At 36.1% G+C, this 13,519-nt stretch overlaps 1 protein-coding gene across 2 annotated transcripts; it reads right to left on the minus strand.

Annotated features, from left to right (window-relative positions):
- Nucleotides 1-469: 469 nt before the first annotated feature.
- On the minus strand, nt 470-11,490 carry LOC104118064 (protein ROOT HAIR DEFECTIVE 3-like). Of its 2 annotated transcripts, XM_070191739.1 has the most exons (24): nt 11,185-11,490; nt 9,130-9,279; nt 8,856-8,922; nt 8,675-8,777; nt 8,127-8,197; nt 7,963-8,026; nt 7,831-7,896; nt 7,662-7,709; nt 7,517-7,579; nt 7,366-7,422; nt 6,953-7,111; nt 6,800-6,868; nt 6,600-6,691; nt 6,170-6,248; nt 5,262-5,427; nt 4,631-4,755; nt 4,072-4,334; nt 3,890-3,986; nt 3,643-3,798; nt 3,242-3,286; nt 3,012-3,111; nt 2,459-2,558; nt 1,869-1,965; nt 470-1,248 (listed from the first exon to the last, which is right to left on the minus strand). In XM_070191739.1, exons 1-24 carry the CDS (start codon nt 11,186-11,188, stop codon nt 1,066-1,068), a joined length of 2,424 nt encoding a protein of 807 aa, XP_070047840.1. In that variant the 5' UTR covers nt 11,189-11,490; the 3' UTR covers nt 470-1,065. The 2 variants fall into 2 exon arrangements, with proteins under 2 accessions (XP_070047840.1, XP_070047841.1); XM_070191740.1 differs by lacking the exons at nt 3,242-3,286; nt 11,185-11,490 and having other exon boundaries at nt 9,130-9,289.
- Nucleotides 11,491-13,519: the final 2,029 nt, after the last annotated feature.

Raw genomic sequence — 13,519 nt, forward strand, 5'->3', positions numbered from 1 at the left:
GAACGGGCTAGCCAGTTTTCGGACTGGAAATTGAAAAATAGCCAGTGTTTGTAAAGTCATTGAAAAGTAGCCACTATTTTGCTGCAACACGGAAAGTTCCAGCATAATATACTGGAGATTGATGCACCTGTGTATGATTCCAGCATATTATACTGGGAACTCCAGCACACGGAAAGTTCCAGTATAATATACTGGAGATTGGAGCATCTGTGTATGAACTTCCAGCTGGAAGTTCACATGTAAAAAATTCGAACTCCAGTATATTATGCTGCAATATTTTCCGGATTTTGAACAATGCTTTTGTTGAGATTTATTTTTACATGAAAAATGGCTAAATTTCGATTACTTTTGAAACTGTGGCTATTTTTCAATTACCACTTATAAATCTGACTATTTTTGAATTTCAACCTAGAATACGAGGGGCAAAAAGAGAACAGTGAATTCACAAAAGGTTATTAGGTAAGCAAGATTTCTACAAAAATGTCACCCATTTTTATATTTATTTTGAGAGAGAGAGAGTCAATAATGAAATATAAGTTACAATAGTCTATAAATTACAAACCAGCAAAAAGATAGTCACATCACATTGAATACATTATATATCTTGCGTCAGTAACTTAGTTTCTTGAAAGACAAAATTGGTGACATGTAACAAGGAAAAAAAAGCAGGGAGGACCCTCTGTAGTTTATCCCACAACTAAGTTACTTGGGAACTTCTTCCACTTAGAAACCACATCCCAGTATACATGTCCTGCACAAAAATCAACTCTCTCTGATTGTTCACATGCTTCCCTTGGAAGGTGAAAGCCGTTTGATTGTGCACCACAAAACATCCTATAAACATAAACTTGCTGCCAAAGAATGGAAGAGTGCTCAATAAACATGACTTACTTCCAGTGGTGGATCCGGAATTTAGATGTTGTGAGTTCTGAGTTGAGACAATGGGTTCTAAAATGTATATCATATTCTATCTATATTTTTTTCCGCACATATATATAGAGTTCGACCCCCCAAATCATTGAGTTCAGCCGAACCAGCGAACCCATTGTTAGATCCGCGGCAGTTTTACTTCATTCTGTCATGCATTGAGGGGCTAGAGTATTCCCCTCTGTTTTCTTCAGATGAAGCACTTGTAGTATTATGTTGAGGTTCATTATTTGCCTTCCTTTGGCCTGCCTCGGCTAGTCGTCTAAGAAGATTCGTGACTGTAGGAAGGAACTTTGTGGATAAAGAGAGAAGTCCAGGAAGCTGTAAACACATGTATCAAGATCAGGTAACAGATAGATTGTTATTTTGAAAGTTCTCATCATTGTAATGGAAGAAATGAAGTGCAGCAATCACATTTATGTCCCATCGGTTTGTTCTCGTCCAAGTCTAGACAGTTAACTCTAAAAATGTTTCAGAATAGAAAGGAAGGTACAAATGTGTTTCATCTTAGCAGACTATATTAGGAAATAACTCCTGAAAGCCCACATAAAACATTCCCAAGATTATGATGAATCGAAACGTCATTGAAAGGTTACAACTTATTTGTGTTGGCAATTTTAGCTTTGCATGAATTTTTACAACCACAACAATAACAACCCAGTATAGTCTCACAGGTGGGGTCTGGGGAGTATAGTGTGTACGCAGACCTTACCCCTACCCTGGAGGGGGAGGCTAGGCTGTTTCCGATAGACCCTCGACTCAATAACATTCTAGAACGTTACAAAAGAAAATGGTAGGAAGTGTCATACTTTAGGACAATGGAGGAAGTTTAACAACAAGATTTTATGAATGAGCAAAGACCAAGAGTTCATACAGTTATTTGGTCAAATGCTTCTGATGCAACAAAACTGAAATTTTAACAAATCATATTCAACACTTACAGCGCCATTGCGGAATTCGCCCGAGATGTCAAGTTGCACCCAGAGGGCTTTCACTAGTAGAAAGGCAACAAATATGACTCCCAAATACAAAGGATTTCTGAAAAGAGTAAAAAACCAATGTGAGATATGTGAATACAGTGGATACATCCTATCATCAAGTGGATATAAAAGCCTCTATTCGTCAAACTAAGGGGTATCATGACTAACAACAACAACAACAACCCAGTGAAATCCCACACGTGAGGTTTGGGAAGGGTAGTGTGTACGCAGACCTTATTCCTACCGTGGAAGATAAATAGGTTGTTTCCGAAAGACCCTCGGCTAAGGGGTATCATGACTAAGAGTATAAAAATTACTCCAAGAGAATGAAACAAAATGGATAGAGAAACGTTTACCCAATTCTAACAAGAAATTGAGAGGTGGTCATAAGTGGAGAAGGTTGGGTTATGACCTGCTATTGAACATATAGTTGGCTCGACTCATGTTTACCCAAATAAATTTTAAACGAGTTGGTCACAGCCATAATTTTAAAAACTGTTTTGACTCGCGCAATCCGAACCCAATCTTGATCCATAAGTAGGAAATGGTACCTCAACAGTGTCATGAATTCATTGAACCCCAGAATAAGCAACGCGACAACTGCCCATGGAGGTGGAAGCCAATTGTTATTTCTCCTGCTAGCCTCCTGAAGTTAAAAAAAAACGGATGGTCAGAAGCTAACAAAGGAGTCTACAAATATTACAACCGTGAAGAGAATTTTTATCCTGATGAATATATCAAATAGAGATGTCACCGCAGATGTTAAGAAAAACTGCTATGTTAACATACAATTGACAGGCTCAGAGAATCGCTGGAATCAAATTATAAAGCAGCAGTGTAACGTGAGTCACACTTTTATATTTGTCTGATTCAAATGTACTGAAAAGTGTTGTCAATGGTGAAAATCATAAAAGAAGAACCAAGGTTGATTGGGACTTTAAGTGCAATGTGCAATTAACGTGTGAGCTTTAGTTAAAAAGGTGCAAAATTAATAATATATAAAATATTACTATATGTCTGTGCGATGGTAAAAATTAAATATACAAGGAATGAAGTCCTAAAAAGCACAAAGTTATGTGCAAGATGTAAGATAACGTGCCTGAGCAGCAATGGCTTGTGTAACAATGTATTCAGTCTCAGTGTTAAATTGCTTCCACAACGACTTGCATTGGATAGGTGTGATTAAAGTTTTTGATGCAGAGACCTGCAATAAAGAGTTAACCAGAAAAGATGATAGATATGATAGGTCAAATATACAACAACAACAACAACAACAAACCCAGTGTAATCCCACAAGCGGGGTCTGGGGAGGGTAATGTGTATGCAGACCTTACCCCTAACTTGTGAAGGTAGGGAGGCTGTTTCCAATAGACCCTCGGCTCATGACAGGTCAAATATGGAAAAAGAAAAAAAAAAGGTTACTCAATAGAAGTGTAAGTTCAAGAGATGAACTTTTGCATGCAACTTTCTGATCTTGCAAGTCTAATTACCAAAATGAGAAAGGTAAATAAATGCAAACGTTAGACCAAGCGGCAAGGTTACATAGAAGGGTGTATATAGTACTGCACCGATAAAAAGTGATAACTTTGTTGATGGTTCAATAAATATTCACATTGTATGAACTCTACGAAATCACTTTGGCCAGTACTTGAATGCTTCTCCTTTTTCTTTGACCGTGCTTCTCTTCTTGTAATTAACATCTAAGACAAACCATCTTATCGACTAAGCGAGTTACCTCATTCCAAGTGCTAGAGGCCAGAGGATCAAGAGATGCAATGCCTTTTTTGGTTGAAGCACCTCCATCCGAAAGAGCAACAGTGAGTGTATTCTCTATGCTATCACGTTCATCTTCCAAACGAATTGCAGCCATAACTGACAGGAGCTTCAGAGACTGAGGAGCACATTAAAAGAACAGAGATTTATGTGATATTCGAACTTTAAACAGACAGCCGAGAAAGAAAAATTAATTCAGTCAGTCATACAGCTGATCTGGCAGTTTTGGTAATAGCTCGAATATTTTCCTTTCCAATCCAAACTCGTGGCATTGAATCAGAATCATAGCTAAATAACATTGAAAACCTGTCAACGATTTTTAGGTCAGTAGCATTATATATCGAAAATATTCCCATGTCAGAACTTCTGAACAAGATAACCAATATACTACCTGTCCTTCATACGAATCAAAACCCTTCCAGCCTCTTCCTTCGCCTTTGCTTCAACCACTCCGCGTGCATAATCCTTCAATCTCAAAACCATATTTTCCCTTGTTTGTTCATCCATTTCAAAACCAGAAAGTGCAGCCGAAAACCCAGAGAGTGCTGTGTCAGTCTCACGCTGAAGCAGTTTTCTTATTGCTGGCCATGTATCATCAGCAGCTCCATCTAAAAGACCCTCCACAGGTCCAGCTAAAGCATCATTTAATTTGGTCTAGACAAAAACTCGAGAAACTTCAGTGCCAGTGTGACTACATTTAAAGACACGATCAATCTCAAAAGATCCAATTATAACAAGGAAAAATCTATTGACATTATGAATGTTGTAAGAGCCGTTCAGCTGTCAGGTGACGATGTTTCGTCATATTGAACTTTTATTCCAGCAAATGCCAGATTACTTGGATCTCAAAATCCTAGTATCTAACACTAGCCAATGATAAAACCAAGTTTCAATAATTTCTGATACTTACTACAAAAGAACCAAAATATATAGGTCATTAAACTCCGTACCTCGTAAAGAGTAGTAACTTCAGCCAGCTTGGCAGTACGAATTTCGGCAATATGAGCATCTACATCACGCTTGAGCTTATCCCTAACTCTGGATGAGTCCCATTTTGCTTGATCAATAACAGCATCTGCAAAATAATGTATCAGCCTTCAAGTTTCAAAGAGCAATCTGCTGGGACTAAGCTCAACATTTCACGCTCAGCACAATTTATCAGTCACTAATGCTTTGTCTTACTCCACTTTGTTAACGCAATTGTTGGGAGTGTAGGAACAAAGTCCCACATGGAAAGTAGAAAAGAAACATAAGCTACTTATAAGGAGTTGGATACTCTTAATGGTGTGAGGCCTTTTGGAAAAAAAACTGTGTAGCCTTGGCCCAAAGCGGACAATATCACACCATGTTAAGAGTATCTTTGAGCCGTTTTAGCCCAACAACAATGTTCAGCAAGATCTTTAGAAGAAAAATTGTTATGAACACTACTCGCTAAAGATTTGTCAGTTTTGCAAGTTTATCATATAGCAACAGCAGCTGTATTTTTATGGTACACACCCCTAGTAAACATGATCAGTACTGACAGTCTCGCGAATAGATTAAATCGAGTGGGGCTACAGAATGGAAGGTTATATCCTGTACCTGTGCATTCCTCATCAAACTGGGACATAAAAGACACAGTGCACTCATGAGCGGCCATTGCAAACCCTATACCTCCCTTCAGTTCCTTATCAAATGCTTCTTTGAATCTTTCCAAAGTATCAGATCGTATGCGTCCCAGCATAGATTGGTAGGCTGGTTGGACAAACTACAACAGAAAAAAGAATGAATAACAAGGTTAGTTAAAGAAAGTATCTTTCCTTGGTTAGAAAACACGCCCAGCTCAGAGGGGACATGATGTTTGCAGCTAGTTGATACATCGTTCCAAGGGACAAACTCAATATACAACCACCACCACTACACAACTTAGACACAACAGTAGAAAGTACATTTACTATCGAAGTCTGTCATCAGGATTTCTTAGCTTAGTCTCTAAATTTAGTATATTAATAACAAAAAAATTCTCTCCATTTCAGACATTCATATCAACACAGTGACATTTGAATGCAGAAATGACAGAAAAATTGTTAGGAGTGCAGATGAAACTCGTGGAAGAGTTTTTTAAAACTTTGATGTGAAGTTTTCTCTATCAAACAAACTTTCTACTATTGTTTTGCTATGTTTTCCACTTCTATAACACATAAGTCAAAATAATTATCTTTAATGTGCCTAGTCAAACACCTTCATATAAACGCAATGTAGGTAGTATAAATTTTCTAGGAGGAGGGAAAATGAAATGACATCAGCAGTTCAGGGGGAGAGAGTAACTACTAAATTAGCAGTGAATTCATTGGGTCTAGGAAGTCCTAGTAGCTGTCATCAATCGAAAGGAATCCACCAAGTTTTATTGGTCAAATAATCAAAAGTCGAAAGGTGAATTCAGTGCATATACAATGATAGGTGTACACGGGGAAACAAGTTTAGGGGAGAGCATTGTCTAGCTAACTTACCTGAAGCAATTTCTCTTCCAACTGCTTTCGTTTTGTAGATCTCACTCCTTCATCAAAGAATGTAGCCTCTGCATCATATCTGAAAAGAAAAAAATGTTATAGCCCTGGTGAATATGGGCTTATTATTGACAATATCCATACAAGTTCATAACATGTATTTCAAGGAAGAAGAGCATAGAATTATGCCTATGTGAAGATGAATTCTGCAGAATCCAACTTTGCTTAATAGACTTAAAAAACATCAGCATATAGATATGCTTCACTACAGACATAAAGATACTCCTCTCAAACGTCATTTGGCATCTGAAACTACTTTGGAGTGTATAAGAAAGAAGGAGAAAGTTGAGCAAAATCGTATAGATGTATGAAAAGATTTATCCATACAGCTATAAAGCATGCATACTATAATGTATGAGATAGGTGTTCTTACTCTGATAAACAAGTGTTCAAAATTGTGCTAAGCTTCTTCCCGAAGCCACCCACAGGATGAGATTGCACTGCCTCTTTTAATTGACACCACTCCTATAACAAAAGATAAATCATTACCTATAATTAAATACCGATGTTCAAAATTGGTCAATAAAAACGAAAAATGTGTAATACTAAAAATATTTAATAAAATGCAAATACCTCATTTGCAGTGAAAGAGTCATATTTTTCATGGGCAATTTCTTCACAGCGTACGGTAGCTACCATAACCTGCACTTGGATTACAACAAGCACATCAATGAGGATATAAATGATCAACTGAAACTTCACTTGAGCAGATTCCGGGGACGTAACCTTATGGGCAGGGAGGTCAAGGTCCCTGTTCTCCTTTATAACCTCCCACATATGCTGTGCACTAAACGAAAAACCAGAAGCAGGAACAACTCCCCGCCTATCTCCAGCAAGACCCCCAGGTGCAATAGAATGAAAGAATCGCTGTCTTAGACTAGCCACCTTTACAAGGATAACAAGCATAAACATAATCTAAACCCAAAGCTCACTAAACAGAAGAGTTAATTATTTGAGTATGTCGGAAAACACTATATGTCAAAGTAAACAGATTTAAAATAATAAAAGAGAGAGAGAGAGAGAGAGAGAGAGAGAGAGAGAGAGAGAGAGAGAGAGAGAGAGAGAGAGAGAGAGAGAGAGAGAGAGAGAGAGGGAAGATAAAACAATCAAGGAGATTCCAGTAATTGATTTGTCTCTACCTGCTCTTTAAATTGCTCTTCCTTCTCTTCATAACTAGAAAGTGCAACAACCTCAACCTGGACACATATCATTCAATATCATTACATGTATATGCATTAGAGAAAACCAGCTAATAAGAAGGCTACAGAGATCTTAACTTAAGAGACTTACATTAAAAAATTCACCTAAAGGTGTTTCCTCATGAGCTTGCGGCTTTGGGACGGAATCCCATATCTACAGTCAAAGGGAAGCAACTAAGAACCAATAATTGAGTCTATAATAATATGTATAAAATGAAGAAACATGCATATGTTACCTTCTGAATGTCTTCCCTTAAAACAGGCTCCAAATTTTCAAGCGGAGTCTAACAAATATTATAGGAAATTCAAAAAGTTAGGCAATATTTTCGACAAGATCTGCAGGTATAATCAAATGTGGGAATATCTTCAACTGGGAAACCATATATGAGAGAAGAAGGAACCTACCCTCGTTTTATCGCGTATAACAAACATCAATGTCGTTTTACGAGGGCTAAATAACCGCATCATAACCTGTTAAGATTAAGCAGTTTAAAAGTGATACCGAATATTCAGACAAGATAACACTTTGTATTATACCTGAAAGACAGTCTTCAGAAGAGGCTTATTAGCAGCTTGCTCACGGCCAATATCATGACACCACCTGTACTTTAAATTTTATTAATAACTTGTCCCTTTGGATACGTTTTAAGGTATCAATTTAGCTTAAGTACATGTAATTCACACACTAAAAGGGAACTTACATATTGATTAGCACTATATCAGAAACAGCAAGGGCAAATAGGGCACTTTGCTTCTCAAATGTAGTGTCATCCTAAACAAAACATCAAAATTGAATGAGGCAGGGAGCATTCAATGAACATTGGTAGCAGGAAACTCGGTGATACAAATCAATTAGTGAAATTTGACAATTACAAAGATCAGGGAAAGTGGAATGTAAAAGATCTCATAGACAAGCAAATCACTGAAAGTTGTTCCAAAGTTATCTCAGCGAAGCATTGCGGCAAAAATTAAGGAAGCTGAAGATTGTGGATACTAAATTGGAATAGGTCACTTTATAAGGAAAACTATTAGGATATATTAAATTTTAAAAAGCATAAAACAAGAAAGAAAAAGGACAGTGTCCATATTAGGATGCTGTTACATATCCAGCCACACAGAAAGGTACAATACTTCGGGAAAAACACATATGGTGCTTTATGTATAAACAGTCGAAGGCATTGAAACCAAGCAATGGGCGAAAAGGAGTACAGGAAAGTAAATCATCATTGTGAAAGTCATTTCAACGAACCTCTCCACGCTCTCTCCCATCGGTGCCCTCTAAATCCATAACAAGGGTGCACGGCTCAATCCCAACACATCGAGCCATCCAGATACCTTTTGTGGTTTGTGACCTGAAAAGAACATCAAGAATGCATGCTTTCAATAGGATACACAGAATTATTATGATAAGCTAAATCACTAAACCATACCTTCCTTTATAAGCATCCATCTCTCTAAAGTTAGTACCAAATAGATGATTTAACAGTGTACTTTTCCCTGGCATAATCTCAGTTAAACTGTGTTAGAAGTGCTAGCATGACGATAGGTAGAGCTCAAATGAAGCAGTAAGGGAATCCTGATATAGGGAGGGGAATGATAGTTGAGTCATTTAAGCATACGGAACAACAAGATAAATTTACGTTAGTACATTACAAACTGGAAAATGGATGATAGCAATTGAGTTTATCTAGAAAGAATTATTACCACTACTTTGTGGACCCATAATGGATACTATAGCATATGAAAGACCACATTCTGCCAGTTTAACTTCCTTTATGAAATTTTCAACTCCAGCAACATTGAAGACCCCATCCCCATCAATGAGGTGTGTGGAACAACATCCATCACTTTTATCTGAAAGCATCGATCAGTAATAAAGTCAGCAAGAGCCCAACTTCTAAAGGTGCCTTTGGAAACAAATGAAATCCATAATTATTCATAGCAAGATAGAAAAGAGAAAAGAGTCCACATTTCATCCAAAAGCTGAAGGCCACAGAGTCAAGCTCTTAAGTAAGAAGGTACATCCATCCATAAATAGGAAAAAAGATTATGCTCTTCTTTATCAGTTCAAACAATGTACACACGCTCGAGCTCCACCACATTTTTACCACCAGAGAAGAAGAAGTAAAGCAACCTAAGTAAGAACACTCAAGACTTATTAATACCTGCATAACTCTAACCAGTAAGGCAGTAAATAAAGGACCCCGTATTGGTTTACCACATAAAATATATGTCTGGCATAAAACTCTGCATTGTCAATACAACGTTTAGTTCCCAACATAGAAATCTACATCTCTAAGGCAACGTTTGGTTACCATTTTCGTTTTCGTTTGTAGTATAAGTACTACTCACAGTCTGACATAAATTATGGGAAAATCTATGTTGTGAGATAGAATGTGAAAGAATAAGAATAAATTTGTCCGCAATACCTGAAGAAGAGCAGCTAAAATAACAAAAAAATAATCTTAAAAGTATCTACGGAAAAGGGCCTAAAATGCCCATGTAGTCTTCGCCCGGGTGCACAAATACCCTCCGTTAAATATTGAGCCCATATGTGTCCCTACCTTTTACCTAAACTGTGGTATTATTGCCCCTCTAGGCTAACAGACGTATCTTTAGCCTCCTGCCACCATTAATAAGTCTCAATTATTGGCAGGAGGCTAAAGATACATCCATTAGCCAAGAGGGGCAATAATACCACAGTTTGGGTAACGGTAGGGACACATATGGGCTCAATATTTAACGGAGGGTATTTGTGCACCTGGGTGAAGACTACAAGGGCATTCTAAAAATAAAACATGACAATATTCTATATAGAAAAAGTTCTTAACAATTTTTATTTAAATTAGTTAAAGTAAATCATGTACATGTTTACTAATTAATAAAACTAATCCTTTTGGTGTCGCAGCCTGCATAACTATATTTGTATTATAATTAACAATTTAAGGCATAGCATGATAGCAATCCACATTTATCATCACTATGTAACTAGTTTGCGAACCAAACTACCCCCAAAGCATATGGAGGTCATCTTTCCCTAACACTCCTTAAAGTAGTTTATCCTAAACATTCAAACAGTCAGATGTGAAAACATGCACAACAAGGAAAGCATTTACATTAACTAAATCATCATAATTAAGGTATTTCAGAATTGCAGCCCCTGTCTTAGGCAAGTTTCACAAAAAGAAAATCGACAATTGAAGGAAACTCACTAACCCTGACAAAATCAACATCAAATTGACATAAATCAATCATCCAAAGTACCAAGCAATAAATAAAAATTTAATCTTTATAGTTACAACACATAGGCCAGAAAAAAATAAAGGGGGGGGGGGGGGTGGCTAACCCGTGGGAAGAAAATGATAATAACACAAGAACAATTAACTAGCATTGGATTACATATACAGAGCAATGACAAGGTCGAATTAATGGGATTGATATTAAAAGCTAAATGAGGGGTTCCAGATAACAACAACATCAACAACAACAAAAAATCTAGCGTAATCCCGTAAATGGAGTATGGGGAGGGTAGTGTGAACGCATACCTTAGCCTACCTAATATTGATAGAGAGTATATTTTTGATAGACCTTCGGCTAAAGGAACAGTGAAAATAAAGCAACCAAGCAACAAACAATAGTAACAAGAATGTAATATCCTAACAAAAACGAATAACACGTCGTGTAATAATAAAGAACCATGAATAAGAAATGGATCAGAGCATAAAAATAAAAAATAAAATAAAAACGTTGAAGGCATACCCATTCGTGAAAACTCAAAGCTTGATCAATGCTTGTAGATTGGAATGTACAATTATATGATCGAAGCCAGTGTTGCTGTGCGATTTCTATAGACGAAAGAATTTATGCAATATTTACATTAAACCAGTTATTTTAACTTTTAGCATTCACAATTTCCATGTAACCAACCAGGTGAAAAACTGGGGGAAAAAACAAATAATCTTATGAATAGGACGTGCATGGATCGGATCCCATGTCGTTTTATGAAAATCTTCCCCTTTTCCATCGGATGTTCCTACAAAGGGACACGCCAAATGTTCAAAATTAGTTAAAGAAATGTACTTCATGTACGGAGAATTTTTGTCAACGTGCCTAATTATGTTAAATTATTGTAAATTTGATTAGTAACCGGATACTTATGGAGTAACTTTCATCCATACAAATATCAAATGACTTTGATTACGTTATAAAACAATAAAAGAATAAGAAGAGTATTGCAAACAAAAGTAAAGAGAGAATTATTATTGATTTGGGATGATAAAATTCCTTTATTTATAGGGAAAAGTGACTTAGCCACAAAGTAATAAACTCTAAAATCTCTAAAAAATATAGACATTCACCTTAAATACAATTCTATTTATAGCACTCCCCCTTGAATGTTTATTCAACAGATAATGTGTCTCATTAAAATTTTAACTAAAATAAAACCCAGTGGAAAAACAAATTCTAGTGAAGAAAAAGAGTACACATATCTAACAATACACTTATTGGGTGCCTCGTTAAAAATCTTGCAAGGAAAACTCAGTGGGATAAAACCTTGTGAGGAAAAAAGAGTACAACGCGTATTAACTCCCCTTGATGAGACAATCAATTCACATCTTTGAGCCTTCGCATTTCAATCTTGTGCACCATCTTCAAAAAATTGTTAGTAGAGATTCGATAAACAAATCAGCCACGTTAACTTGAACGAATTTGTTTCACCTTGAAATCATCATTTCTGATAGAGATGTATTATCTTCGTATGATCTTGTTGGAATCGTCATTTCAATATCTTCACATATGGGTAAAGATTTTCGCTATCACATTATCGTGCTTATAGTTATAGCAAGATACAAATGTGCACAAATTGCACTTAGGATGTAGTACTTCATGACCAAGAAATCTATATGGAGCAATTTAAATCCTTCAGGGATTGTCATATAAGTATAGCCAAATAAGCCATATAAATAGACTTTAGATTTATATCAAGTTTTCATGTCATGACGATATATAAAATACATGAAAGTGATTGCACACACCTATTGACTTTATACTTTCGAGTGTTTGAACTATATGTCCAAAACTACATGTCTTTCATATAAAACCAATTCTACTTGAATTGTTTCTCCAGACTTAAAATCCTCATATATATTTAGCGCTATCATAGACGTCGTCGACGAATATTTTATATCGGTTTCAACCTCCTTATTTTTCATAAAGACATAACATAGAGATCTCTTCATTCATATTTTCAGGTACCTGAATCTCTCCTGAGATTTTATGAAGTGTTATGTCATGTGATCTTCTAGATCACTTGCCTCCTTATTATGATCAGTTTGATCATTTGCTCATCTTCTTTATCAAGAATATTATTTGAAACCGATTTGTCTATACGTTTTAAGTGTACCATAGACTTTGTCCTTCTAGGACTTATTCTAATAAGAGCATTTGCAGTGAGAATATAGTTACTTTCTTTGGGTCAGCAAATGTGTATGGCATGCTTTGAAATATATTGCAGATGAATTATCTTTTTATGAATTTCAAGTTCATATTGTTTTATTCTAGGATCTAGATGTACAAATGATAATTCATACTATGTAACTTTTTCTCAATTGTTTATCATATCTCCCCCTCGTGTTAAAAAAACTAACTTGCTTCCTCAACTTTATAAAAATACCATTATGCATTATGGTGTTATTTAAAATATATATCGCACATCAATAATAATAAGATAAAATTATTTGGTTCTTGACCCTGAATCACTTGTGAGGGGAGAATGTATTATACTTCGTATATAACGTATATTAAACTGATATAGATAACTTTGTTCTCAGAAGCAATAGTTTAATTATTAAGTGGAGGCACTCAATAAATTATTTTGCTAAACCAATTGTGATGTAAACCAACTTATCAAGATGAACTGTCTTGAATAGAAAATATGAGAATTATGCTCGAAATTAAATTATTGAACAAGTTACCTCGCAAACATTAAGTTGCGGGTTAATAATAATCGCACATGTAACCATCTCATAAATGCATCTTATGTGGTATACATGACAGGTGAATAAGCCCATATTCACCTTTGATGTTTTCAGCA

This window comes from Nicotiana tomentosiformis, chromosome 12 (assembly GCF_000390325.3).
Source record: "Nicotiana tomentosiformis chromosome 12, ASM39032v3, whole genome shotgun sequence".
In the NCBI taxonomy this organism is placed as follows: Eukaryota; Viridiplantae; Streptophyta; class Magnoliopsida; order Solanales; family Solanaceae; genus Nicotiana; species Nicotiana tomentosiformis.